At 52.6% G+C, this 26839-nt stretch overlaps 9 protein-coding genes across 9 annotated transcripts; 6 read left to right on the top strand and 3 right to left on the bottom strand.

Annotated features, from left to right (window-relative positions):
• Positions 1 to 3583: 3583 nt before the first annotated feature.
• SPBR_04508 (uncharacterized protein) lies at positions 3584 to 3992 on the bottom strand (the record flags this gene model as incomplete). The annotated part of the gene is made up of 2 exons (XM_040762791.1): positions 3584 to 3590; positions 3646 to 3992. 2 exons carry the CDS (start codon positions 3990 to 3992, stop codon positions 3584 to 3586), a joined length of 354 nt encoding a protein of 117 aa, XP_040621517.1.
• Positions 3993 to 5444: 1452 nt separating this feature from the next.
• Positions 5445 to 6238, top strand: SPBR_04416 (Rab family, other; the record flags this gene model as incomplete). Its single annotated transcript, XM_040762699.1, has 3 exons — positions 5445 to 5892; positions 5954 to 6034; positions 6105 to 6238. The coding sequence occupies 3 exons, from the start codon at positions 5445 to 5447 to the stop codon at positions 6236 to 6238; spliced, it is 663 nt and encodes a 220-aa protein (XP_040621516.1).
• A 761-nt stretch (positions 6239 to 6999) lies between these two features.
• SPBR_04315 (ribosome biogenesis protein BRX1) lies at positions 7000 to 8095 on the top strand (the record flags this gene model as incomplete). The annotated part of the gene is made up of 3 exons (XM_040762598.1): positions 7000 to 7121; positions 7209 to 7426; positions 7497 to 8095. 3 exons carry the CDS (start codon positions 7000 to 7002, stop codon positions 8093 to 8095), a joined length of 939 nt encoding a protein of 312 aa, XP_040621515.1.
• Positions 8096 to 8671: 576 nt separating this feature from the next.
• SPBR_04140 (uncharacterized protein) lies at positions 8672 to 10781 on the top strand (the record flags this gene model as incomplete). Its single annotated transcript, XM_040762423.1, has 5 exons — positions 8672 to 8824; positions 9355 to 9445; positions 9503 to 9754; positions 9866 to 10230; positions 10302 to 10781. 5 exons carry the CDS (start codon positions 8672 to 8674, stop codon positions 10779 to 10781), a joined length of 1341 nt encoding a protein of 446 aa, XP_040621514.1.
• Positions 10782 to 12028: 1247 nt separating this feature from the next.
• On the top strand, positions 12029 to 14593 carry SPBR_04100 (histone deacetylase 6/10; the record flags this gene model as incomplete). Its single annotated transcript, XM_040762383.1, has 4 exons — positions 12029 to 13662; positions 13727 to 13790; positions 13859 to 14204; positions 14283 to 14593. 4 exons carry the CDS (start codon positions 12029 to 12031, stop codon positions 14591 to 14593), a joined length of 2355 nt encoding a protein of 784 aa, XP_040621513.1.
• An 859-nt stretch (positions 14594 to 15452) lies between these two features.
• Positions 15453 to 17513, top strand: SPBR_04142 (uncharacterized protein; the record flags this gene model as incomplete). The annotated part of the gene is made up of 3 exons (XM_040762425.1): positions 15453 to 15481; positions 15570 to 16043; positions 16145 to 17513. 3 exons carry the CDS (start codon positions 15453 to 15455, stop codon positions 17511 to 17513), a joined length of 1872 nt encoding a protein of 623 aa, XP_040621512.1.
• Positions 17514 to 18003: 490 nt separating this feature from the next.
• Positions 18004 to 19162, bottom strand: SPBR_04305 (glyceraldehyde 3-phosphate dehydrogenase; the record flags this gene model as incomplete). Its single annotated transcript, XM_040762588.1, has 2 exons — positions 18004 to 18891; positions 19037 to 19162. The coding sequence occupies 2 exons, from the start codon at positions 19160 to 19162 to the stop codon at positions 18004 to 18006; spliced, it is 1014 nt and encodes a 337-aa protein (XP_040621511.1).
• A 3644-nt stretch (positions 19163 to 22806) lies between these two features.
• On the top strand, positions 22807 to 23735 carry SPBR_04368 (urease accessory protein; the record flags this gene model as incomplete). The annotated part of the gene is made up of 2 exons (XM_040762651.1): positions 22807 to 23000; positions 23096 to 23735. 2 exons carry the CDS (start codon positions 22807 to 22809, stop codon positions 23733 to 23735), a joined length of 834 nt encoding a protein of 277 aa, XP_040621510.1.
• A 188-nt stretch (positions 23736 to 23923) lies between these two features.
• Positions 23924 to 26299, bottom strand: SPBR_04115 (pre-rRNA-processing protein TSR1; the record flags this gene model as incomplete). Its single annotated transcript, XM_040762398.1, has 2 exons — positions 23924 to 24687; positions 24730 to 26299. The coding sequence occupies 2 exons, from the start codon at positions 26297 to 26299 to the stop codon at positions 23924 to 23926; spliced, it is 2334 nt and encodes a 777-aa protein (XP_040621509.1).
• Between the last annotated feature and the right edge of the window lie 540 nt (positions 26300 to 26839).

Here is a 26839-nt window from a genome sequence, read left to right as displayed (position 1 = left end):
CCAACCATCAGCACCTCTCTATAGCCTTTAGCTTCGAGATATTTATGGGCCGAGGGCACGACGTTCTTAATATCGCGTGCCATGTGATCCAAGTACTCCATAGTCGCGTCGAGCTCGTTCATAGGCGAAAAAATGAACTTCTTGTATTCCTTTCGTCTGCAGGGCTCGCCCCCGATGTATATGCGACTAAGTGGTAATTCTTTGTTTTTTTGAGGACCGAACTCTCGGACGTAATCAACCACCGCGCGTTGTCCAGCAGTCAAATCCCTTGTCTCGTGGAGCATATCTCGGCCTTGGAACTTGTTCTTGGCTCGGGGATCCCAGAAAATCAGCTCCGTTTTTTTGAAAGGCTGCAAGTGCGGTAGCTGAGGACGGTATATGACCAAAAACGGATGTCTTGGCAATGAGGAATTGTCTCTGTGCCCCATACGTAGCTTGTCGCTCGAGTCGTCGGTCAAGTAAAAGAATCCAATGTAAGTTCGAACCTTGGAGTTGATGAACGGCCACATAAAAGAAAACCAGTCTCGTATCGTGTGTAGTTTTGCATCCAAAGAACCAGATCGGAAGGCCTCGTCTGAATTCTGCCACCAAACGGCAAAGCCGTATAATTTCCAAAAACTGCCATCTATGTTGGAATTCATCAAATGATCAGTAAAGGCACCCGGAGAGTCATTGGGAAATCGTCGGCTTCGGAGGGCCTGCAGCGACAGCTGCGGTTGGGCCTCGGATAAAATTGAATGTGGCGAGTTCCCTGTATCAGAGGGTCGGGCTACCGATTCCACCTTCTCATTTGTTCGCTGTTTCGCAACATCCGGGTCAGCAACCGTTTCTAGGTCGAAGTTAGGCAACGTAATCGTGCGTATTGCGAGTCCCGAATGATTGTACTTCAGTGCCATATCAGTGCCTACAACTTGGAATAATCGGTACTGGTCAAGACGCGATAATGACCACCACCCAAACCAGTTGACAAGACTTTGTTCGTCGTTCCAGTCAATGGCATTGTCAGCGAAAGCAATAGGAAGAAAAAATGCTGTCTCGGGAGTTTCGCAAATCTCATCGGCCAGAAGGCACGTTTCATAGCGAAGGTGGCAATCCACTTCATTATCAACATCTCCTGTTGAAGCGGAATTATCTCTCCGATACGAGCCCGCTTTTTTAGCCCTGTCTCCGAGACGTTCGTTCCGCTCCCGGTCCCTTTCCTCTGCAACGGAGCGGAGGAAAGCACATATATCCCATGCAGTTACCAGTGTCACGAGTATGTCGCCGGCTCGGTGAGCATTAGAAACCCATCGAAAGAGGTCATATGTGCGGCGTGGTTCAGACACGATAAAGCTTGGTGTAATGAAAATAGCCAGCCCGTGAGGAAATAGCTGCGTCCAGTTGAATTTCCCGAAATTCATCAGCTTTTCGCCCCGTCCATTAGCATCTGGCTCGTCGAGGTCATATTGTCCTCCAGAGGAAAATACCGGTGGTGAGAGAACAGACTGAGACAGTGCCCAAAATTTACAGGCCCTGTTCTCTGCAGAAACAAGACTATAGAAATCGGGAAACCGGCGGATGGCGTCTAGAACGAGTTCGTGAACAACGACCGCTCCGTCATCCGAATCCAAAATGATTTTGTCACGGAACGCCATCCAAGCTCCTGGAATCGAGCTATCGAAGATTGCACAGTTGGGATCCCTGGCACGTACCCAGAGAGCCAGTTGTCGCATGTTGGGAGACAGCGAGGGTGGGAATGCCAGAAAAATATTTTTTCTGGTCTTTTCTGATTCCTTGCGGCGAGGAAATAGGCGGGAATATAAGCCAGGGTCCAATCCACTGAACACTTTCATAAGATGCTCCCTCTCGCCCACGTTCGGTAAAATATTAACTGCACAAGCAGCAACATTGGGAGGTCGCAGAAAACATGATCCGTCGAAATATGTTTTAAACACGACATATCGAAGAGGCGCAGCTGTTTGTCCGGCCTCGGGAATAGGGAAGCCGAACTTTTCCTCGTTCCAATATTGGCAACGTGTGGGATATAGCAAAATTGCAAACATGGGCCTGAGAAGAAAGAGGCCAGAATTCATCACCATCAGCCTCTGACCTATATTGTCCAAGTTCTCGCTGCTGGGTGTTGTCTGTGAGCTTGCGTTGACGTCACCGGACAACATGTTTCTTTCTCGAATGCCCCCCAGTTGCTGTAGGAGCGTATCTGCTAGGCAAGAATAATCGAAACGTAAAACATTATTCCCAAATACCTCATCTAGAAGCAGTTCAGAGCTCTGATATTCTGCCATAACACTGAAGACAGCTTCCACAGGTACTTTTTGCGACCCTGATAGAAGTGTCACGGGTCGGTCGGGCATTGGTATCGCTACCTTCCCGAGTCCAACGTCCATAGCTACGCCGCCGCCGCCGTCGTCGTCATTATGGTCTGTAGTAACAAAAGCTACTGCCGGTGGCGATGTTAACCGGGTGCGGTTAGGGGACGGCGAATTGCCGTAACCGCTTGGATCAGAAAAGTGAACGGACTTCTTGCGTTTGGGCACAGCTCCTTGGGGCCGATTTGTGGTAAGGATCGATCGTGATGCACCTTTTCCCGGCTCCACAATCGAGATTGGATCCAAACCTGGACTGAATGGAGGAGGTTCATCAGGCACATTGTCTTCGCGGGTCACGACTTTCGCTGAAGAAGCAGTTGCGATAGGGGGTCCCTGGGAGATGGGGAAGAGACCAGACAGCAGCGATGGTTTTATGATACCATCCACTTTGTCTCTCTCAAGTATCTCGGCTTGGCGAAGTGTGCGTCGCTTCGTAAAAAGTTGTTGGGGCTTCGAGGGATCAGACATAGCGGTAGCGAGATTGGCCCGGGTGCGGATCTTTTTGCCGCTGATGAAAGCATTACCTGCCGCTTGGGGTGTCGTTGCAGATCTCCGCGCCGAAAAAGATTTTGGGTTTGGGGGAGCTGTTTCCAAGGTCTCCGTCACTTTACTTGAGGAGACCGTCCCTTTGTTTGTCGGTACCCTGGACTCTTTTAGAGTCTGCCCCGAGGGCCGTGGGTTGGATATGCGATGAACGGCTTCCGACAGCCCCGTAGTGTCTTTCGCGGTACCTGACGTACTGGCATTCGTTTCACCGTCTATGGACTTCCGCTTCTCGTTTCGTTTTGATTTTCCTTCGAGGATAACCGACGCTGCCAGAGATGTAGTAACCCGGTTTGTTGGGCGCGATGGGCCAGCCTCGACTGCATTTTTGTGTTTGGAGTGCAGTTTCGGAGAAGTGTCAGCTTTGTCCTTTGTTAAAATCTTCTTCTTCGTTTTCTTCTTCTTTTTCTTCGTTGACTTTAACGCAGCCGGGGTTGAGATGTCGTTTAGGACAACAAGATCGTCGTCATAATCGTTGGTGAGTTCTGTAAGCTGCAAATAAACACCATTCACGATTTCCGTTTCTGTTGTGCTAGGTGCATCCGCAACAGAGGATAGTGCGGCTTCAGCCGTAGCAGCACCTGCAATACCTTCATCGACTTGTTCCGCAGCGGACTCTCTCAGAGTCGCCTCAACCCTTTCCAGAAACGGATATGTCTCAGGCAAGCCACGTCTTATCCGCTTCATATTTCGGCGACGATGCCTGTCGTTCCTTTTTGCGAGAGCCCCAAAATACAAGTCGAGATCAAACGGCTCGTAGTCCGGCTGCTTCCGTTTCTCCTCCCACATATCGGTAAGCAATTCAGGACCCATGTTCTCCTCGGGCTCCCATGTACACTTCTCAAGTGGATAATTGGCCCATCTCACGAGATACTTCGTGACGCCATCCATGTTGTCATCCTGTGCCAGAATGTCCTCCACAGTATACTCTGCGTCCGGGTCTTCCGAGTCATATGGAGTCGACGTGACTGAGATACTGTCGTCGCTGTCGTCTGTTGTGACACTGACAGATTGCTCGGCTTTTGTGCTTGTGTCGGTACCCGAGTCTGCCAAGTTGTATTTGATAGTCGTGTCGCGTGCCATGGTTGATTTGGATTCGGGTTTGCCCCCCAGCAATGCTCGTCAGCTCATGGAAGCTTATAAGCCGCCTCAAATTCTTGGAAATTGATGCAGTAAAAGTTAAATATTGACCAGATGTCTTTGGGCCACAGTAGCTCTACGCGTAATATGGACGAGACTCTAACCCTTTTGTTGATTTTTGTCCGGTGTCGTGCATAAAACAAAACGACAATAAAACACACAATGAGATTTTGCACCGCATGAAATGGCAGGAGGGATGATTGTTTTGACTTGATCTTGACAGTGCACGTGCTTGAGCAAAGGGTGTATGGGCTTAACGCAAATGAGAAACACGTAAGATATCGTACTAAAAGGAGCCAAAAATGAAACTGCAGCCTTGCTAAGGAGGCAGCTTTGAGCATCCCAGCGTATTACGGCATATCAAGAGATCGCCCCGGCATCAAAATTTCCGAAAATACGAACGAATGAGCAACGGAAGATAAAGTCGCCGGCTAGGATTAAGGTATCAAATTACTTGGTCTGTAAATTTGGAAGACCCTCGGTTTCCTTACGAAAAGGAGCAGCTGTTATTTACTTAAGCGATCATTTACTTTACAGCCCCACCAGAACTATCGTTCATAGTGGGGCGTATCAAGCGACGCCGTTACGGGCATCTCCTCGTGAACAAGGGGTGTTTTGGCCGCCCACTATCTCATCTAACTAGTCCAGCGACCCCTAATTCAGCGACAAAGTGGCCCATATCTGTTCCCCGGAGTGCGTGGCATAGAATTCTGTTGCCTGCAGGCTGCTAGTTATAGCACTAGCACTGAAGCGCCTTGTAAAATAGCACCCTTCAGCTTTGCGTTCTGGAGGCACCCAGCCCTTGGCAGCGAGAGCAACAGCAAACAAGCCCTTGCGTCTATTTCTCCTGCAAAGAGGCCGAACCTCACCACCGCTAGAACATCCACAATCCGCAATCCACCATTGCATTTTCAACCGCACTCCCTCCAATCCATCCTTCGCTTCATTCACGACCACGCCCGCGCGACCAACGTTGACGACCTTTGATCTCATCAAACTACTTTACGAATAACAGCGACCATGGCCAACGACGAATATGATGTGAGCAGCACAACCCCTCCCTTTGCTTCCCCTAGATCCCTCGGTTTGCTCCACGCTTCGAAGGCGCCCCTTTTCCTACACTCCCACCGCCCTTCCCTACTCCAACACGCGGACAATGCATGTCGCGGTTGTATTCCAGGCTGCCGGCCATGCACGACCATACGACATTTCGACGTGACGATTTTTGTTCGCTTTTGCTAACTCTGAATCGTGCAGTTCCTTTTTAAAGGTGAACCAACTTACCCCCACAACTGTTACATACAAAGCGAGAACCATGAAGAACCCATCTGATGACGTCGGATACATCGGCAGAGGACGGCGGGGCTGCGTCTAGAATTCGCTTCACGGCCTGCCATGTCTGTTTGCCGTCCTGTGGACCTGGCGCTAACATTCTTTCTTCATACTCTTCCAGTCGTCCTAATCGGAGACTCAGGCGTCGGCAAGTCCAACCTGCTGAGCCGTTTCACTCGCAACGAGTTCAACCTGGACTCCAAGTCCACGATCGGCGTCGAGTTTGCCACCCGGTCCATTCAGGTTGATTCCAAGACAATCAAGGCGCAAATCTGGGATACCGCTGGCCAGGAGAGGTACCGTGCCATCACCTCTGCCTACTACCGCGGCGCTGTTGGTGCGCTGCTTGTCTACGATATCAGCAAGCACCAGACCTACGAGAACGTTACACGGTGGCTGAAAGAGCTGCGAGATCATGCCGACGCAAACATTGTTATCATGTTGGTGGGAAACAAGAGCGATTTGCGGCACCTGCGTGCTGTTCCCACAGAGGAAGCAAAGGCTTTCGCAAGTATGTTAAATCCTGAGCTCAAACGTGATGGACTTCCCAGTTTCGGTACTAACCATAACAGGCGAAAATCACCTCTCGTTTATTGAGACCTCGGCCCTTGACGCCAGCAATGTTGAGCTCGCGTTCCAGAACATCCTGACGGGTGAGTTACCACCTCTCTTTCTTTGGCCTGCCCTATGTTTGCCAATACTAATCCTGTCGCACACTTTCAGAGATCTACCGCATTGTTTCCAGCAAGGCTCTCGACAGCGGCGATGGTGCCCAGGCCACGATCGGCGCCGGCACCAACATTTCACTCAGCAAGCCTGCTGAGGACGCCTCAGGAAAGGGCGGCAAGTGCTGCTAAGCCCCTTCCTGATATTTACGGCGAGGGCGCACAGTGCTCACGGTCGACAATTTACGCCGGTCATGTTGGAAACGGGGCAATTGGGCATAGGAATGAGAATTTGATCCGTGGCGTACTGCGAGTTATCTGCTGGAGATGACGTGCATCATATTATCTATCGTCTCTACCGAGCGGTTGGATTGGCTGACGAGAAAAGACAGCACAAGGGCGTGTGTGGCCGCAACAAGCTGCCCGTTATGAGAGCGGTCTCGGTTGTCGCCATTTTTATGTCTGGTATTTTTTTAACCTCTTTCCGTTCATGTTTTTCTGTCTTTCCCTTCGCCTTTGACGTTCATTTCTCTTGTCAGGTTGGTTTCTGTTTTTGTTCCCTCTTCACATGCATATTCTCCTTTCGTGTCCGCTCTTCCAGTAATGGGGTAGAAAGTCAAAGCATCAGTTTATGATGAAATAGCCATTAAATGTTAAGAAGACAAGGGTGCGACGTGGTTTTTCAAGGGTAATACTTCGTAATATGTAAATACCCGGTATGCAATTAAGCCATGCATGTATATGGGAATAGTTTTGCTGACCGCTTTCCTTTAATGAACTAGTGTAATTTAATCCTGCCGCCAAAAAGAAAAAAAAAGTTTAGCAGTAAAAAAATGGCGACAAATTACTACAGCACTATACGACTCTGGAGCCTTGTTCTGTCACTGGTAGACAAAATCGAAATACTTCCCAAACAACAACCCTCTGACCTCCCACCCGAATAATCGACCAAAATGGCTGCCGTGTACAAATCTTTGGCCAGGGCCAATGGCGAGAAGAGCGACGCTCAGAGCGACGCTCGCAAGAAGAACCGCCAGCGCGTGCTGATCCTGTCCTCACGAGGCGTGACATACAGGTTCGTATTTCCAGAGAGGCAGACAGGACAGAGACATAATCCGGTCGCATAAAGGAGCCAAAATTAAATACAGTCTAACCTGAGCAGACACCGTCACCTCATGAACGACCTCGCCGCAATGATGCCCCATGGCCGCAAAGACGTCAAGTTCGACTCGAAGTCGAAGCTGTTCCAGCTCAACGAACTAGCCGAGCTCTACAACTGCAATAACACGCTGTTTTTCGAGGCGCGCAAGGGGAAGGATCTTTATATGTGGATGAGCAAGGTTCCCAACGGCCCGACGGTGAAGATGCATGTACAGAACCGTGAGTACTCAAACGTTATACCCTCCTGCTCCCACAGCTAAATCTGACCGATGCTAACCGTCTGGCGTAGTGCACACAATGGAAGAACTTCACTTCACCGGAAACTGTCTCAAGGGCTCTCGCCCGATTCTTTCTTTCGACACCGCTTTCGACCAAGAGCCACACCTGCAACTCCTCAAGGAGCTCTTCCTTCACATCTTTGGCGTCCCACAAGGAGCGCGGCGCTCGAAGCCGTTTATCGACCACGTCATGGGCTTCACAATCACCGACGGAAAGGTGTGGGTACGCAACTACCAGATCAACGAGGTAGAGGCCAGCAGAGTGGCAGCGGGTGCTGATTCTGATGAGGACGCGGCCAGCAGCAAGTCCAGGTCGAAGGATTCCAAGGAGAGCAATATTGACCTTGTCGAGATTGGCCCCCGCTTTGTTCTGACGCCCATCGTCATCCAGGAAGGTTCGTTTGGTGGCCCAATCATCTACGAAAACAAGCAGTTTGTGTCGCCCAACCAGGTGCGCTCCGACCTGCGGAAGCAGAAATCTGAGCGACACAGCGACCGCACAGACCGGGAGCGCGAGCTTTTGGTCAAGAGAGATAACCTGGGCCTCCGGACAAACAATGAGGCAAAGATCAAGCGAAATAGTTTTGACGCCAAGTCCCTCTTTGCATGAGAGAATAGCAATGAATTAGAGGGCTGCGAAGCGGACGTCGGAGGTGGTGACATGTTGCAATGAAAGTTTTCTTCATGGCGTTTCCGAGGCTTATTGGCTTTAATTTTAAGATTTCCGATTGCTTTTCCCAGATAGAGGTTTAAAACGGCATACCCGGGTAGCAAATAATTTTGTCAATCCACGTGAAAGCCATGCGCATGGCCCACGGCACTCATACTTAACTTCATCCCATACGTGTCACGTGTACTATTTCAACTGAAGTGGTTCCGTCGGTTTCCTTAGGCAGCCCGCCGTAATTTAGTGTTCCCGTGTGACGGCCGGACCCACACGACCCCAGCCAGAGCTCGTTTCGCCTCCAGCTCCGACGCGTGCTTTCCCCTTTCTCGCACAGCCGCCCTCGGCCCTTACTTCTTGTTTACCAAACAACTCTTGTAGTTATCTCATCACTCGTTTCTTTCAACCATCTCTGCATCACTTCGTTTCGCCTCGTTCGTGACGGAGACCATCGTCCATCCACGCAACCGACTACCACCTAGTTCTGCCGCCTCGCTCCACAAACAATTCACATTCACGAATATGGCTGCCGCGCCTTTGCGCAACGTAGCCTTAACGGCATCACAAACAACGACCATTCTGACCTCCGTCAACATGACGAGCGTCATCAAAACCAAACAAATCAACGACTTCAACACCGGCATCGTGTGCTTCCTAGATAGCCCCAACGGCGGGGTGCGCAATCTTTGAGTCGCACCACGAAGAAGACGGGTCGGACCTCTCGATTCACATACATCGAGACAAGCTCCGAACCGTGGGCGGCTTCTCCATCCCAGTTGCTCCTTGTCCCCTCGATCTACAATCGTGGAGAGAAACAATAATTCTGTTCAATTATCATCCGTCTACTGCTTTTAAACCCGACCTTTTACGCATTGTTTCTCCACATTTTATCTTTCTATTCATTTTACAGCCTCATCGCAACTTCCAACACGTTCAATCGACAATCCCACACTGTGTGTTTCTTTCCGCAACTGCCAAACTCGACATATTTTGGGTGGTTAGCATCCCTGCTATCTTGCAATTGGTGTCTCTCTCTTGTTTGTGACCACCACGGTTAATTGGGATAACACATCAGAAGAGCAAAGCGGAAACAGCATCCAACAACCTGCACCGAAGCACTCGACCAAGACACCTAAGACTATATCACCAATACGGTTCGTGTGATTAATCTCATTTTTTGTAAGACAATCCATCTGTTCTCACAGGAGTTTTGCCAAATCATTCAACTCGTGCCGGGCACAATGTCGCTCGCAGTTTGCATGTCGCCAAACCGGGCGGCACACTGCGCGTCCGAAAGTCCATTTGGGAATCCTGCTGGCATAGGGAGCATTGGGTGTCTTCCACCTACGTCAGTCCCAACTGGCGCGGCGCAAGAGACAAAAACTGTCCTCGACAGGACACCGGTCGAGGTTTTAGTGGAAGTGTTTCAGCACCTGGACATGACATCCGCCTTCAGCCTGGCTGCCACGAACAAGCGGTTCTCCGGTATATTTGCAGAAAATCGAACCTCAATCGTGCTACGGATAGCTCAGGAGGAATTCAGCCCATTCGACAGTCTTCTTCAGGTTGTCAAGGCATCACCTGCCGATCTGATGATCCCGTGGGGTACGTGGCTGGACAAATGTATTCGCCGCCAAAACACAGTTCTCAGTCCGGGTGGCACGCTTCCGAGGCACTGCCCAGGCCATACCGCCGCCATAAAAATCTCGTGCGCAGAAGCAAGGGTTGAGAACTCTGACATCAACCGGCTTCTTTCGATTTGCCGTACGGTGCGAGGCTGGGAACGCATTTTCCCACAGCACCGCTTCAATGCGTCGCCGCTGATGACACGGAGCCTGACATCGCGGGAAAATTTTCGCCTGCGCCGGGCCCTCTATCACTGGATGCGCTACGCATATTATTTCCACGGGGACCTGGTGCGCCCCAACGTCTTCGTCCCGTCGGGAAGAGACATTCGTATCAACCAACTCCGTTCATTGTCAAACAGCGAACTAGGCGAACTCAAGGATCTTTGGCGTACAGTTGAGGATATCATTGAGCTGACGATGTGTCCGTCGATTGCGAATGTACGCATCGGTGCTGTAAGTATTCATTCCACCAGCGCGACATATTCCTCCTTTGTAAGGGGCTATCGCAGCTGACAATGTTGCAGGATTTTGAGCTCTCCGAGAAGGATGCCGCGCGTATTGGCTGGGGTGAGCAGCGCGAGAACCGTATCGTCGTTGCTACTATGAGCAAGCTGTCTCCCGATGAGCTGCTCTACTACATGGAGAATAGTCACAAGTTTACCAAGCTACGCCTGATCCAAGATATCCGTCAACGCCACCCGCATTTTGAGTTTGACACGGAGAGCCTCACTATTGCTCTGTCCTGCGTGATCCACGAGCGCTGGGGCAGAATGCAGACGGAATTTCCCGCAATGACGCAGCCATCGAGCGGCACCCTTTGTCTGCCAGTTTACACGCGGATGATGGGCCAGTGCCACGGCGGCATTCTCGACTGGGATGATCCGGCAACGGAGGCCGACTGCGCGCGTGTCGGTGAAATGATAGGTCTCAACCTCGACTGGCGCCCAGAAGAGTCCTTCTTTCGTTCACGTCCCGAGATTCCTACAGGCCTCCTGAATCCATAAGATCACGAAAAATGATGATGGTTCCTCGTCAATGCGATGGCCCTGACTCGTGAGAGACCTCATTTAGATGTTCCCATATTTACGCAGTCTTGTCAACGTTCCTGTATGCAGGAGCCTTCTGTGCTTTTTTAATTTTTGTTTGCGCTTGGTCCGCAATACATAGGGGGAAAATGTATAAACGTAGACAAAAATACTAGACCGATGAACCAATTGTGGACTCTTGTTATAGTTATATGTGCTTTCATCTGGCTTCTGGGGGCGATCTGAGAAAATATGTGTTTAGCGGCTCAGGATTGGCTACAGTGGCGTGCATCAGCATGGCCACTAACTCCCAACCTCACCAGGCTGTCTGGATACCCCAGCCAATTTAGGCCTGGGTTGCCGCCAGCCTTCCCACGCGCCTTCCCACTCCGACAGCACTCGTTGGTTTCCACTCGTCGCCAATTTCTAACGGAATTGCACAGGATCTAATCACCATCCCCAATCGGCCTTTGTTGGTTCAGCACAACAACCACAGTTCACCAGACCCCACACCCCGACGGCGGTCTGTGAAAAAGACACCCTTTCTGGACGCAATCTTTTGTCCACTGCTGTCTTACAATAACCAGACAGACCGTGTGCATTCGGCGCAGCAAGCATATATGAAAAGGCGAATGGCGGCCGCTTTCCCGTGTTCAAATTTCAAAGACTTCAAAGACTTCAAAGGCTTGATCCGCTTCGTCTCAACAAAAGACCTCGGTATGTTGCCCTTTCTTATTTTTGTGACGGGCTGTCAGTGGTTTTTAGCCCTTGACCGACAGGCCTTCTCGTTGTTCTTTGGGACCAAGTAGAAGAGTTCTGCGTTCTCGAAAGGAGTTGCATCTCTCGAAGCCAGTGCTGCTTGTCGCAAGCGCGTCTTGCAAACAAAATGCTTTCCTCGATTTGAGCCTCAGTTCTTTTTCAGCTTTAATCAGCCATGAAAGCAGCCTCCGAGCTGCAAACTGCTCAATAAATGCTGACCTTCACAGCCCCGGAACGTGCATTGTCGTCGGCAGGTTTTTCTTCGACGCCCTCTTTGTGACCGATATTCACAAGAGGAAGAAGGCGAAACGCATCTTCTGACGCTCTATCGTCTGGTAGAATTCTCTTGACGCGGTGCCCAAAGGCACTCTGAGATCTTAGCTATCACAGGCCTTCTTGTTTCCAGGGAGAGACTGGGTGTCTCTCCCTCATTTCCCTATCCTTCTCTGCTCGATACCTCTGGCGCAATGGTTGGCGCAGACAATGACGTACTGATGGATGGCATGGACTTGCCGCAGCCTCATCCTCCTATTTTCGGGTTGGCCGGTGCTGACACAAACGGGTTTGTGACCAAATCGAATGGCAACAGCAATGGAAGCAGCAACGGTAACAACAACGGGAGCAACGGCCGATCAGCCGCCGACGACGAGTATGAGGATGATGACCTAAATGATGAGGAAGACGATCCCATGGGCTACCCCGTTGACTTTAAGCGGCGGGGCCTTCTGCCAACGGGTTGCTGCTACGATGACCGCATGAAACTGCACGCCAATGCCGATTTTGGTGCAGGTCCTCACCACCCGGAGGATCCGGCACGTATCTCAGAGATCATGGGTGCCTTCAAGCGTGCCGGTCTTGTCTTCAGCGGATCTGATGCTGACCTCATCAAAACCATCCGCAACTGCCCGACGAAATACATGTGGCGCATTGCTGCGCGGGACGCGATAGAAGAGGAGATCCTGCTGGCACACCATCCCCGCCACTTCCACTGGGTTAAGGAATTGTCTGAAAAGCCCACGTATGAGCTGCGCATGATTAGCAAAGTCATGGATGAGGGACGCGACTCCCTCTATGTCGGCTCCATGACGTACGAAGCATCGTTGCTGTCGGCCGGTGGTGCCATCGAAACGTGCAAGTCTGTTGTGCGTGGCGATGTCAAAAACGCATTTGCAATCATCCGACCTCCTGGCCATCATGCCGAGTATGACCAGCCCATGGGCTTCTGTTTGTTCAACAACGTGCCGATCGCCACCCGTGTCTGCCAGAAAGAATACCCCGACCTTTGTCGCAAAGTCCTCATCCTGGACTGGGATGTCCACCACGGAAATGGCATCCAGAACATGTTCTACGACGATCCAAATGTCCTGTACATCTCCTTACACGTCTATTTAGATGGCCAGTTTTATCCGGGCGCACCCAGCGACCCTTCCACACCCGACGGTAACATCGACAAATGTGGTGCCGACGCAGGCCTGGGCCGCAACATCAATATTGGCTGGGACCAGCAGGGAATGGGTGACGGCGAGTACATGGCAGCTTTCCAAAAGATTGTGATGCCTATCGCCAACGAGTTCAACCCTGACCTTGTCATTATCTCGGCTGGTTTTGATGCTGCTGCTGGAGACGAGCTGGGCGGCTGCTTTGTCACGCCGGAATGCTACGCGCACATGACGCACATGCTGATGTCTCTTGCATCTGGAAAGGTTGCTGTCTGCCTTGAAGGTGGCTACAATCTCGCGGCCATCTCGGCATCGGCCCTTGCGGTGGCCCGCACACTCATGGGCGAGCCGCCACCGAAGTTCGAAATCCCAAAGCTGCGCAAAGATGCCGCTCGACTTCTTGCGCGTGTCCAGGCTCACCAGGCACCGTACTGGGAATGTATGCGACCGGGCGTCGTTGATGTGCTCGATCTACAGTCCCAGGGTGCGCTACGTCTACACGATGTCATCCGCTCTTTCCAGCGCCACATGTTGTCGGTAAAGCATGGCATGTTCCCACTCTTTATTCAGCGCAGCTCCATCTACAAGTCTTTTGAAGACCAGGTTCTTGTCACGCGCAGTTTAAGCACTACGAAAAAGATCATCGTCATAATACACGATCCGTATGTTCGGCAAAATTATGTAGACTCATCCCAAGCGAAGCCCCAATCACTAATTCATCTACAGGCCAGAACTCGTAGCACAGCCCGATGTCTTGGACAACTCACTTGACTCCCACAACTCATGGATGGTATGTATATCCTCGGCCCAAATCTAGGCACTTTGTTGATTTTAAGCCACTGACATGACTGCTTGAAGAACGATGGCGTTATGCCGTACATTGACTGGGCCATTGAGCAAGGCTTCGGTGTCATTGACATCAACGTCCCACACTACAGTAACCAGCCGGAGGTGAGTTTTAACCGCTGCGACAAAATCCACTATATCAGCATGGATACGGTCTACGCAGAATGGCTAACATCGAACCAGGACAACGAGTCTTTCATCCCACGGATAAATGAGGAAGTCATACAGTCTCAGATCCAGGAGCTGGTTTGTTACATCTGGGATAACTACCTCCAAATCTCCGAGACTGCCCAGCAGATCTTCCTTCTTGGAGTAGGCAATGCCTATCTGGGCGTCAAAGTCCTCTTAGTCAACCGCGGTATGTACCTGCTCAAACCCCGGCGTCTATCACGTCCCGTCCATTCCTACTTTTGTGGCTGTTTCTAACCAACTCCAGACTGCAAATCTCGCATTGACGGTGTCGTCAACTTTGTCAACGGCAGCCTTCGGGCTGTCAAGAGCGACGCGGACCCAGACCTGACTCAGTGGTACAAGACCCACTCACGCGTCTACGTTGGTGCTGATCATGCTTGCTGGCAGACCAGTGAGTTCACACGTAAGATCAGCAAACGCCGCTTTGGTGATGTTGTCCGCAGCCCGTTCATGGGCCTCAACCGCATGCTTAAGGAGCATGCCGACGACGCTCACGAGTGGATACTTGAGCGCCTGCCCGGAACCGAAGGCAACACTACCGAGGACGAGAGCTAGAGTCTCCAACGTAACGGGAAGCTTCGTGTTCGCCGTAAAGGCAAAACTCGTACTCGGCGTGGTAGGAAGGTCCAGCGCAATTAAATCAGGATTGTTGTTGTTGTTTTTTTTTTTTTTTTTTTTTTTTTTTTTTTTTTTTTTTTTTTTTTTTTTTTTTTTTTTTTGGCTTTTTCTGGTGTTACTTTAACTCTACTAGCTGTCTTCGCCTTTTTTTTGGTCTGTTTTTTTTTCTATTTTACACATAGTTGGACTGCTTCCGGACTTTTTATTATATGCGCAGTTTCAAACAGGTCATTATTTTCATGTTCTTTCGTATCAACGATTCTATTTTAGTTCACGAGTTGCAAGTACGGTACCTTACATAGGATACAAAGATGTTACCTTCACAAACCACGTAACATACATCACGAATACGATACATATACCGCAGCATCGAAAACAACAACGGATAATGTCCTCCCCCCCCCCCCCCCCACAAAATTATGGTCGATATTGTTTGAGGGTACGGCATAGTAGTAAATAGTGTAATCACGTGACAAGCTAGCGCATTACATGATTGAGGCGATTCCAGTTTTGCTAGCTTTGCCATCACTATCGCGATAAAACCTTTCCGCGTCACACCTTTGGACTAAAGTTGCGGCATCTTGCGTTTGCATTTTTGATCTTCTCCCTACGCGTCATTCAACCGATATCGCCCCTGGATACCCAAAACTTTTCATTATTATATTCTGAATCACCAATAATATTTTAATCGACACCGTTATTCGAGCCTACGACGACATATCCTTTCGAGCGCCATCGGCGCGACTGGCCCCTTTCTTTTTCTGCAAAGGGACCACCACTCACCGAACAACCCAATATGGATAGGGATAGAAATAACGGGCGAAGGTATGTCGTTATACTGTCCCGCTGGTATGCTGTTTTGCGTGCAAATGCATTATGTTTGTCTATTAATGCTGACCGCGAGTCCTTGCAGATTCGACGACGGCGAGGTCACGCGCTACGGCGCAGGCGAATCATGGCGACCGTCCGCGAGAGAACGATCGCCCTGGCGAGAGAGGAGTCCAATTAGGGACCGGGAGCGCATACGTGACTGGGACGGCCGCGACAACCGAGACCGGCGAGCATCGCCACCTCCCAGCAGCGATAGCTACATCCCTGGGAGATCGCCGCGACGGCCACGGTCGCGTAGCATCGACCAATATAGGATATCGGAGCGTGCGCGAGAGTCTGAGAGATGGCGGCCAGTCGAGCGAAGCCGCAGCCGCCCCAGGAGCCCCGGTATGCGGCACAGTGGCAATGGTAACGAAATGCGGCGAAGCCCGCCGCGACGTTTGTCCCCCAGATATGTCTCGCCACGTCGTGGTGGCGACGACCGCGGCAGGATACTGGACCGTGACCGCGGGAGGTCTCCACCACGAAGGGATGCACCCCCTCTGCGAGATATGAGGTATGTCCCACGCATCTGTTAAGTACTTACCGGGGCGCTTCTTTTACTGACTGGCATTCAAGACGGCGGTCTCGAACTCCTGACCGTGGCCCTAGGAACAGATCCACAACTAGACGCTCGCCGCCCCGATTTCGACCGCGCTCGCGTTCGTCAGAGCGACCGCTTGGTGACAACCGCATGGGCGGGCCTGTGCGCCGCACCTCTCCTACAAGAGATTTTGGAAACTTTGCTGGCCAGCCACGTTCGGCTATTGGCTCGCGCTCTGGGTCTCGTCCCAGCTCGCCCCGGAGAAGCCCAGTGGGGCGGCAGCGCAACGATCGTTCCCGGCAGGCGTCACAGACGCCTCGTTCACCTCATATTGGAGGCCTGGCAGGTGGAGGGCCCAATGCCCCGATCGGGTCTTCTTACAGCGTAGGTGGCGGCCGAGATGGCTATTTTGGCTCACCCGTGTCCCATTCTCAATTTGCGACGCCGGCTGTTCGATCTCCACCATCTGGTCCGGCCTCTCTCCGTCATCCGCAGACCGGCCCCAACCAGAGCCGGAAAATGGCCCCCTCCCCAGGCCCGTCTACGCCGTTGGCTGGCCGCCCAGCCCAAGGACATGGCCGCGGCGAAGTGTCTCCTCTCTCAACTTCAGGCCCGCCGACAGGTCCTCGAGGCTACGGCCAAGGTCGTTCTGGTGGTGCAGGCGCCGAGCGAAGCACCGGCACCAGCGGAAATGCCGGGATCGGCCCAGGTGGCCCGAATGGCCCATTCACGCCTCGTCAAGGAGGTCGCGGGAATGGACAATGGGTTCTTTCGGCCGGGGCTGGGCGCCGAATGAGCTCCGCAGGCCCGTCGCCAACTACGGGAGGACCTAGTGGCGGCGGAGGCGGGGGCGGAGGCATCCCTAGCGGGCCCCGTGCGGGACCGGGTGGCCCGCCTGGGTCATCTGCCAACGGGCCTGAAAGGCCCAGCGGCCGCCGTAGCCGCGGGGGCTCGCCATCCCTGGGTGGCGGATCGCGGCCGTTCAACCCGCCTACAGGGCCAGCATCACAACAGCAAGGCAGTCAGCAGCAGTCCTCTGGCGCAGCGATGAATGGTGATCGAAACAACTACCACCGTGATCTGCGGGATCGTGACCGGGACCGTGACCGGTCTGGTCGTGGGTCGTTGGCCATGTCTTCGTCGACACAATCGGTTGCGCAACAAGCCATGGCCAACATGCCGGTGCTTATCCCGGGTGGAAAACTAGACCCGTTGTTGCACATGGGCATCCTGCCTGAGATCGTACCCCACTACCAGAGATTACGAGAGGAGGAGGAACGGCTTCGGTCGGAGTTGGACGTGAAACAGGACCGCCTCCGCAAACAACTGCGCTCATGGGATAAGATGGAACGTGAAGCGCGAGCATTTGAGCTGAAGAGTGAACTCAGCGAGAAAAGCCTCAAAACGATTGCGGGCGAAAGCATGGGTGGTGCTGCTTTTTAAAGAGACCTGTTACTTTGGTTTCATTATCCCTGATCAGAGGGTGAAGGGAGCTGTAATCTTTACATGTACCATAGTTATGTGCACGGCTTTGGAGACCACCAACCTGTCTAAATTACGAAAGGCTTTCGTCACAGTAATTATCGCCAATTTGGTCACCGAGTTTAGTTTGTTTGCGGCAACGGGTATTTTTTGGTATTTTTCTATGTGCTCACATCTTGAGTACACACCTGTTGTGCGAGTCGTAAAAAAGAAAAGAAAAAAAAAGTTAAAAAAGTAAAAAAAAAGAGAAAAATATGGAATCTAAGCTACCGGGAAACAGTGCTGCCAATCACCGCAGCACACGCACATCTCGCGTTTAGGATGACCTTTTTAACTCGTTTATGTTTCAAAACCAGAAAGTTGTTGTTTCCCGTTCCTCGTTGAGTGTCCTGTCTCTACGACTATGGTTGACTGAGAAACCTTAGATCCGTGGGCTGATCCGGCCATGTAGCTAATGCGAACTGTCGACCTTGGCTACGTAGCTGATAAGGTCAACAACGCGACGGCTGTAGCCCCACTCGTTGTCATACCAGCTAACGAGTTTGACGAAGTTGGGGTTCAGGGAGATACCAGCCTTGGCGTCGAAGATGGACGAGTTCAAGTTGCCGTTCAGATCGCTGGAGACCACATCGTCCTCGGTGTAGCCGAGAATGCCCTTCAGGGGGCCCTCGGAAGCCTCCTTAATAGCGGCCTTGATCTCGTCGTAGGAGGCACCCTTTTCCAGGCGGGCTGTCAGGTCGACCACGGAGACGTTGGCAGTGGGGACACGCAGGGACATGCCGGTCAGCTTGCCGTTCAGCTCAGGGATGACCTTGCCGACGGCCTTGGCGGCACCTGTGCTGGAGGGGATGATATTCTGGGCGGCGCCACGGCCACCGCGCCAGTCCTTGGCGGAGGGACCGTCGACGGTCTTCTGGGTGGCGGTGTAGGAGTGGACGGTGGTCATGAGACCCTCAACGATGCCGAACTTGTCGTTGATGACCTTGGCCAGGGGAGCCAGGCAGTTGGTAGTGCACGAGGCGTTGGAAATAACGTCGGCCTTGCCGTCGTAGGTCTTCTCGTTGACGCCAATGACGTACATGGGAGCATCGGCGGAGGGGGCCGAGATGATGACCTTCTTGGCACCGCCAGCCAGATGGGCCTTGGCCTTGTCGGTGGTGGTGAAGACACCGGTGGACTCGACGACGTACTCGGCACCGGTGTCCTTCCAAGGGATGGAGGCAGGGTCGCGCTCTTGGTAGAAGCGAACGGACTTGCCGTTGACGTTCAGGCCGTTGGCCTCGACCTTGATTTCACCCTTGAAGGCGCCGTGGGTAGAGTCGTACTTGAGCATGTAGGCCTAGAGAGGAGAGCGATAGTGTCAGGACGCTGTCCATCTCACTCATGAAAGGGTTGATTGAGGCGGGAAAAGGGGAAAGGCGTCTCCCCCGGATTGCTACCGTCGATTCGCAGCGGGCAAAAAGGAGCGGAAGGTCGCGACTTACAGCGTAGTTGGTGTCGATGAAAGGGTCGTTGACAGCAACAACCTCGACGTCACCGTGCTCGATGGCATTGCGGAAAACGATACGACCAATGCGGCCGAAACCGTTGATACCAGCCTTGACAACCATTTTGACTTTGGAATTGAGTTAGCCAAATAAGCTTTGATGTGTACGAGATCAAAAGAAACCGAAAAAAGAAAAGACGGGAGAACAATGAGCTTTTGGGAATGACGGTGTTTTGCAGATGGGAGATGAAAAAGAAGGCGAGGTAAAAAAATAAATAAATAAAATAAAAGAGAGAGAGAAAGAATACCAAAAATATCAGGAATTAAGCGCACGAAAGTCAAGGTTAAAAACAACAGCCGAGCCAGTCGTCACCAGGTCAGACACCAATGTGACGAAAACACAGACGACAAGAAATAGGAATGCTAATGCTGTCGGAGTAGCCGTTACCAGGTATTTTCGGGTTGCAGCTGAGCCATTCACGGGTGCCTCCGGACGGAATAGCCGCAAAAAGGACTGGCCAGGTCTTCGAGCTCGGCTAAGAAACGAAGACTGGATCTGGGACCAACGGAGAAGGAGGGGAAAGGGAAGAACGGTTCCTGGGCCAGGCTGTATTTGGCACTGGCAACGGTCCCGGAAGTGGGGAGGTCAAGGAAACCATCACGTATAAAGATGGGGTGCGTTGCTGCTCGATTGCACCCATGCCTGACTGCTCTAAAGCCGAGCGAAACTCGAACCGGAGCCGTCAAGAAGTTTGGTTGCGATGCGAGCTCCAGCAAAGAAGCTGTACCGACGGTCGGTATGGTCGCCCGGCCGTCTTTTGATCGCGCCTCTCAATACGTGAAGTAATAGTGGAAGCTGGTCGATCGATGGCGGGGTAGCAACGTACAGGGGGAACACGCCAAAAAGCAACAACGCGCGACGAGGGGCAAAAAAAAAAAAACAGCCGTAGCAATAGCCAGCACGAACAGGTGCTAGTTATGATATGTAGAACGTACCTTGAGTTGGTGCGAGATCTTCAAAGAGCTCAATTGAATTTAGTGATGGGATACAGGACAGAAGAGTTGATGGAGAACGAAGAAAAGCAAGAGAAGAGAGCAAAGGAAAGGAGAGGAAAAAGGAGAAAGAGAAAGGGGAGAAAAGAAAAGAAAAAGGAAGGAGCGAGGAGTGGCATGAGGGTCATGAAATAATATACCTCGCCGTGGTGCGGACCTGGTGCGTACCTGCCTGTCTCGCAACGAGCAATGGGTCGTCATGGGCTGCAGACGGCGGTCTCTGTGGTGGAGGTTGGCATGGTGGGGTTTGTCTTGCCCCCAGGAGAGCTGTCCCGCAACTCGCCACTTGGGACAGGAGGGGCAACACGACGAGTGAGATGGCTACAGGCGCCCTTCACTGCCCTGCCGGCTGCTGCGCATGGCGCTCGTTGTATCTGCATCCCTTCGGCGCTCCTACCGGACTACGGACTCTTTGTCTGCCCTGACTTACTCACCACACGCTCCGCGGCAGGAGTCAGGAGACATCCCGATCCAAGCGTCCCTTGACAAGCTTGTAGAATGAGACCTTGTCGGACTGGTGCCTTTGCATGCTTCTCTGTCTGCCATATGCACCGTCCGTAATTGCGCTGTCTCGGCCGCATCATGCCCGCCTCCTCAACAAAGTCGCAGACGGGGAAACAAGAGCACTCCAAGACGAGCGAGGCCGACGCTCGTTGACATGCGTAGGACGTATTACCACATACACTCCGTAGTCTTTCCCACATCTTTTGTTGCACACAAAAGAACGAGAAATATAGCGAGTAAGGCCCGGATTGGCCTGACTAGAAACAGAAACAGCGCATCCGGGGCCAGTGCAGTCAGTGCCCCTCCTGACCGTTGGCAAAACGCGTCAATAATCGAGAGTGGCCCCCCAACAGCTCCAAACGCGGCAACAGCGTGCAAATGCATGACGCCGGCACCACGGTATGGGCTGCCACCAAGAATACGACGCAGAGGATCTATGAGACGATCATGGCCCAGCGGCCAGACAGGGCGACAGTTGAGCAAAGTAATGCCGCAGGAAGTGGGATGGACAGCAAAAAGTCGCGCTAGACGGGGTAGCTTGGCAGCTTGCGAACTTTGGGAAGAAGGATGCTAAAATAGGGCCGCGGCGGTTGGCCCGTAAGCGATGCGCCTTTTTCCATTGAGCTGCTGCTCTTATTTACTATTTTTTTTCTTTCCCTTCGACGTGATGTGTGACGTGGGTTTGCAACAAGTCCAACGACACGGGATGGACCACAGTAACACGGAATTCCATCCACCCAAGTCGCTGCGACAGAGCTCTTGAGATGGTTGCCCAAAATAAACATGCACTGAACGCTCAAGTTGCCTGGTCAAGCGACCTTCAAATTTTTTGCTGCGGACGACGGCATGCTACTGACAAATGGTGGATGGCAACAACGGAGGCGTGTGGATTACAAACGTGCTAAAGCGAGCGAAAATGATGCTGATTGTTAACAGACAGTATCCGGCGCGACACACCGCTGTGACTCAACCATCCAGCCGCAAGCCATCCCGGTTTTGCCGCTGCGAGAATCGGGGTTGTCGGTACCAGCGAGGTAGCGTATGAGCGACGTCGGTGGCTGGTGATGTGCCGCGCTTTGTCTGCAGCGTCGTCTCTCCATATTTTCCTACCTTGGCCATCTTCATCTGTTCGCCTCACCGTCGCATTGCGGCTTTTGCCATTGCTATTAATTGGCTTTTATAAATCCCAAATTGCTCGTACTGGCAGGCTGCAAATCCCGCCGGAGGCTCTCCCGTGCTTTCGCCAATGTGTCTTACGTTATGGGTCTCGCGATGCTTGCTTTCACAGGTACTGTGAAGATGCGGTTTGCGATTTGTGCCACAACGCCTGCCCTCGTAACCACGTGCGGTAGGATACGCTCGCCCTCGCTCTTCAAACACCGAGGCGCGTTTTTGGTCATACTGAATTGGGGACCCATATACCGGCTGCAGCGAGGCTGTGACCAGGACAAGGCCAGCCCGATGGCGTTGTCAGGTAGAACCGTTTGGATTCCTAGGAACCGGTTTTATCGTATCTTACCATGTTTGTTGCGGTGTACGTACCAAGCTTGGACCTGGTCGTCAAGCCATGACCTCAGCCATGACCTGCGTCTCGTGTCGTCGGGAAATGATTGAGGGCATTGGGGATAGTCCTGTCTTTTTAAAGTAGCGATATATAGCCGGTATAATAGCGTACCTGTTATAAGTCGCGGGTGGTAACATGATATTGGGGTTGCGTGTTTTTGTTTGTCGATGTCTCTTGTGCCGGGATGAAGCTTTAATGTGACCTCATCGCTCATCCCATCCATCCTTCTTTGCCTAACTGTTGCAGCCGCGAGTATGCGTTTCCTGTACCACAGTTTTATTTTAGTCATCTTTCACTTTTCGAAGCCATCTTTAGAAACTTGCCCTGAAAATTTTGCTGTCCCAATTTCCCCAGTGGCAGCCCTTTTTGCCTGTCGGAATCACCCTCTTTTTGGTCATGGTTCTGGTTGATACAATAATAGCCCCTCCTCACCGTCCTAGGATGCGTTATCAGGCTTTCCTCCAACGTTTATCAGCGCGAGCCAATGGAGCTTCTACCCCACACTGACCTGACTGATAAGAAAACGGCCACCACCGATATACTGTCTGCATGCTCCGAGAGCCGTATTTGAACAAAAATCCCATAAACTCGTCCTTGCATTCCGTCGCTTGTTTTGCACCGGAATTCGCCATCTACCAACCGTCGCCATGTCTCATATGCACTCCCATGATGGTGGCATCACCATGCACGCCAGCCATGGCCACGACTTTTCCGTATCGGCCGCTGAGCACGGACACAGCCACGAGATCCTTGATGGTCCCGGTAGCTTCCTGGGGCGGGAAATGCCCATCGTCGAGGGCCGGAACTGGGAGGACCGCGCGTTCACTATTGGCATTGGCGGGTAAGAGATACGCCCCTGGTTTTTGAGCGCCTGCTCTCGGTGCTCCTGGTTTACGCTCCCCAACTTTCTTATTGACACCCTCTTGCGCCCTCTAGACCCGTTGGCTCTGGCAAGACGGCTTTGATGCTGGTCCTCTGCAATGCTCTTCGCGAAAAGTACAATATCGCTGCGGTGACAAACGACATCTTCACCCGCGAAGATGCCGAGTTTCTGACAAAAAACCGTGCTCTGCCGGCAGAGCGCATCAAGGCGATCGAGACTGGCGGGTGCCCCCATGCGGCCGTTCGCGAGGATATCAGCGCCAACCTGGCAGCCCTCGAAGATTTGCATGCCGTGTTCGGAACGGACCTGCTGCTCATCGAGTCCGGGGGCGACAACCTGGCTGCTAACTACAGCCGGGAGCTGGCCGACTTCATCATTTATGTGATTGACGTGAGCGGTGGCGATAAGGTACCGCGCAAGGGCGGCCCGGGCATCACACAGAGCGATCTTCTTGTCGTCAACAAGACCGATTTGGCCGAGGCGGTCGGTGCTGACCTGGGTGTTATGGAGCGCGATGCCCGCAAGATGCGCGAGGGTGGTCCGACTGTGTTCGCACAGGTGAAGAAGAACGTCGGCGTCGACCACATCGTGAACCTCATCCTGAGTGCATGGCGCGCCAGCGGCGCCGAGACTGTTGCCAAGGCTCGCGGTGGCCCGCGGCCAACTGAAGGCCTTGAGGCGCTGAAGGCTTAGACGCAGACGCAGAAATCACGATACGCTCTACGTTTTACAATATTTCTTTTGGATTCACAGTAATCGCCGGTCTGTAGTTTTATTGGGAAATGCGAAATTTGGAGGTTCATTATTGTGTGTTAAACTTTTTGTCCACCGTCTATGCCTATACCTGAAATGTATGCCAAATCATCTTCCTTTCCGCCCTTTTATGCCATGTCTTCGTCCATCTCATCGCCGTCCGGCTGCACTAGATTGTCGGATGCTGTGGTGGAGGCCCACTCTTGGAAAGGTATAGCCTTCCGCGGCCACACCCGCTTGTACAGACTGACACCAACACTGTCCTGCGGGTTGATGCGGCCATCGAACGTCGCCTTGAAATAACCGTGTGTGCCGAGTGGCTCCTTAATGTAACCACTCCGGCCTCTCTTCGTCCACAACGGCAAGGCCTTGAACCACTCAACGTCCTCCCGGTTGAAGAACATGTACCGGATGGTCACGATCTTCTTGTGGATGTGGTAAGGGTGGCCGGTAAGGACCACACGTTTTGCGACAACACGCGACGTTGAAGGCGGGAGAGCCGTGCCGGTACCAATCAGTCTCATGTTTGGGGGGGCGGAAACGCCTGGCAACAAGGGCACGGTGCTGTTTGTCACAAGCTTGAAAAAAAGTGTAGGCACGGAGCCCCAGGTGACGGGACCGACAAAGCTAGCCACGGCCGACTGGCCCGGGTGCAGGAACCGGGAGAACTTGTGTACGTCGTTGGGTGTAACTCCGCTCTGCGAATAAAGAGGGTTGACAACCAGGCGCCGAGGACCGCATTGGACAATGATCTCCTCCTTGGACTTGATCGACCGCGGCTCTTCCGCACTGAGGTTGATGAGGAAGTTGACAACGGTCTGCTTGTTCTCGTGCCGGAACAGAGAAAACAGCGTCACGGGTTTACTGGGGCTGTAGGCTGCCCGAACCGTCTCTGGGAGGACGCCTTTTGCAAGATGCACACTCACACGCGTACCTGGAGCAACGCCGCCGATCAGAGCCTCACGAGTCGACCGGATACGGGACGCACGGTAATCGGGAATGCGCAGTAAGCGCCGCCAATCTTCGGGCTCATGTGGGCGGTCCTCCTTCTCGTTCCATCGGCTGGAGCGAAGACTCTTTAGGCCACGGTATCGGGCCAACCGCTGGTGCGCTAAAACATTCGGGTGGAGCTCAATTTCGTCAGGGTACTCCAGATCGTCCTCCGCCTCCGATCTCTTCTGCGATCTGTAGAGCGCGAGCTGCTCAGCTTCTTTCTCGTCATCCTGTTCAATGTACGCCTCCGATTGTGGGTACTCGGACGGTCCAGCGCCCGGTTCGGTCGGTGCATACTGGGCAATGCCCTCCATGCCGTCGGCTGGGTGCGCCTTCTCTCCATTGTCGCCCTCATTCCCAGCCATGGCCTCATCTTCGTCGTCGTCCATGTCGGAGCCCGACTCGGATGTCGCATCGTCGAGAATCCAGGCAGACTGGTACTCCGACGTGCCCTTGGGAAGACGTCTGGCAGGCAACGCTTTTTTATCTTCTTCCTCCGAAAAGTAGTGGTGATCGTCGAGAAGCACACCTTTACGACTCGCAGTAGCGGCTGACCGACCGTCCATGTCGTCGGCGTCCATTTCATCATCTTCGCTGTCACTGAGCAGGGCGCCCTCCGGAGCCAGCTCGGCCAGATCATCGCGGTCCTCGCTGGCGACATCTAGCACGCCCTCTTCGCCTTCCGGGCCATCCACAGACATGGGCTCGGCAGCGGCAGCCTTGGGCTTCCTGTGGTCGAGGTTTGCCGCTGTGATCTTGTCGATTTGGAAAGTACCCCAGTCACCAACCTGCACCAGGCGGTCGGCCTTGAGACCGCGGCCGCGAATGACGCCCGTCAGCACGGCTGCCGCATCGTCGTCTGTTGAGCCGAACTGAACGTCCTCCACAAACATCCAGCTGCGCTCGTCGCGCCAGTGGATTCCCTTTGGTGTGGAGCTGCACAGTGACCGGATCAGGTTGGAGCAATCTTGGCGGTTGTCGAGTGCAAAAAGCTTCTCTTGATCGGGATGGAAGTGCCGCATAAATGACTTGAGTGAATCGAGCGTGCTCGAGCGCTGCTTTGCGGATTCGATGCTGTTCAGGCCGTGCACAGTGGTGAACAGTGTCGATAGGCCCTGGCTCTCCACACTGCGCAGAATTAGCTCGCCGCGCTCGTCAACCTCTTCAGTGGCAGAGATTATGAGCAAAACAAAGTCCGCAGCACGCGCAGCGTCAATGCTCGCAAGTATATCGCGGTCGGAGGGAACGACGATGTACTGAAGTTGTTGCTTGAAACGCTCAATGGGAACGCGCAGTGCGCCCCCCGTCGAGTTGATCGCTGTCTCGGTATCGAGGCTGCTGTTCAGAGCCCGAACAGCGGCAGCAGCATCACAGTCACCGCACAGGGGAATAACAGCAACATTTCGCGGGGCGGCATCACGCCCCGAGAAAATAGAGGACTCGAGGCGATGCTCCTTCTGCTTCTCGAGTTGACGCTGACGATTCTGGTTACGACGGTCCAGCTTGGACATGACTTGTTGGTGGGGAGTTCTCGGTCTCTCGTCGGCAGTTTTGCCTATATATTTGTACGTTCATGTTAGACAAAATTCCTCCTTATTTTCTTCTTGGTTTGCTTTCTCGTTACTAACCCTTATGACGGCGGCCCTTGCCAGCAGCCTTGAATGGCTTGTGACTGACTTTCGTCGTCGACTTGTGGCTGTGGCCTGCCATAGAGGATGGCATTTTGTTCGAATCCCGACCTTTCTAGTATGTTTGAGTTTGTCGTTCTAAGTATATTCCTCAAAAGTTCGGCGGATATCTCCCGAAAGGCTATTTAAATTTGTATTTGTTGACTGCGTGTTATGATAACGTTCCTCCTCGGCGACCTGCCTTTTTTTTTCTCTTTAAAAAATATAACAGTCAAGTGGCAGAATTTTTGGCTGGCAATAGTTGATGTTTTGGTGGGGTGGTAGCGGTTATCGATAAGCCGATAACATGAATTACTGATAAGATTTTTTTTATGGGGCTGAACTGTTTCCCAAACTTTTTAAGCAAGTCGCCATGCTCTGTCA

This window comes from Sporothrix brasiliensis (genome assembly GCF_000820605.1).
Source record: "Sporothrix brasiliensis 5110 chromosome Unknown Cont16, whole genome shotgun sequence".
NCBI lineage: Eukaryota > Fungi > Ascomycota > Sordariomycetes > Ophiostomatales > Ophiostomataceae > Sporothrix > Sporothrix brasiliensis.
The sequence above is the reverse complement of the archived record's forward strand: the minus strand, read 5'-3'. Positions and strand labels throughout refer to the sequence as shown.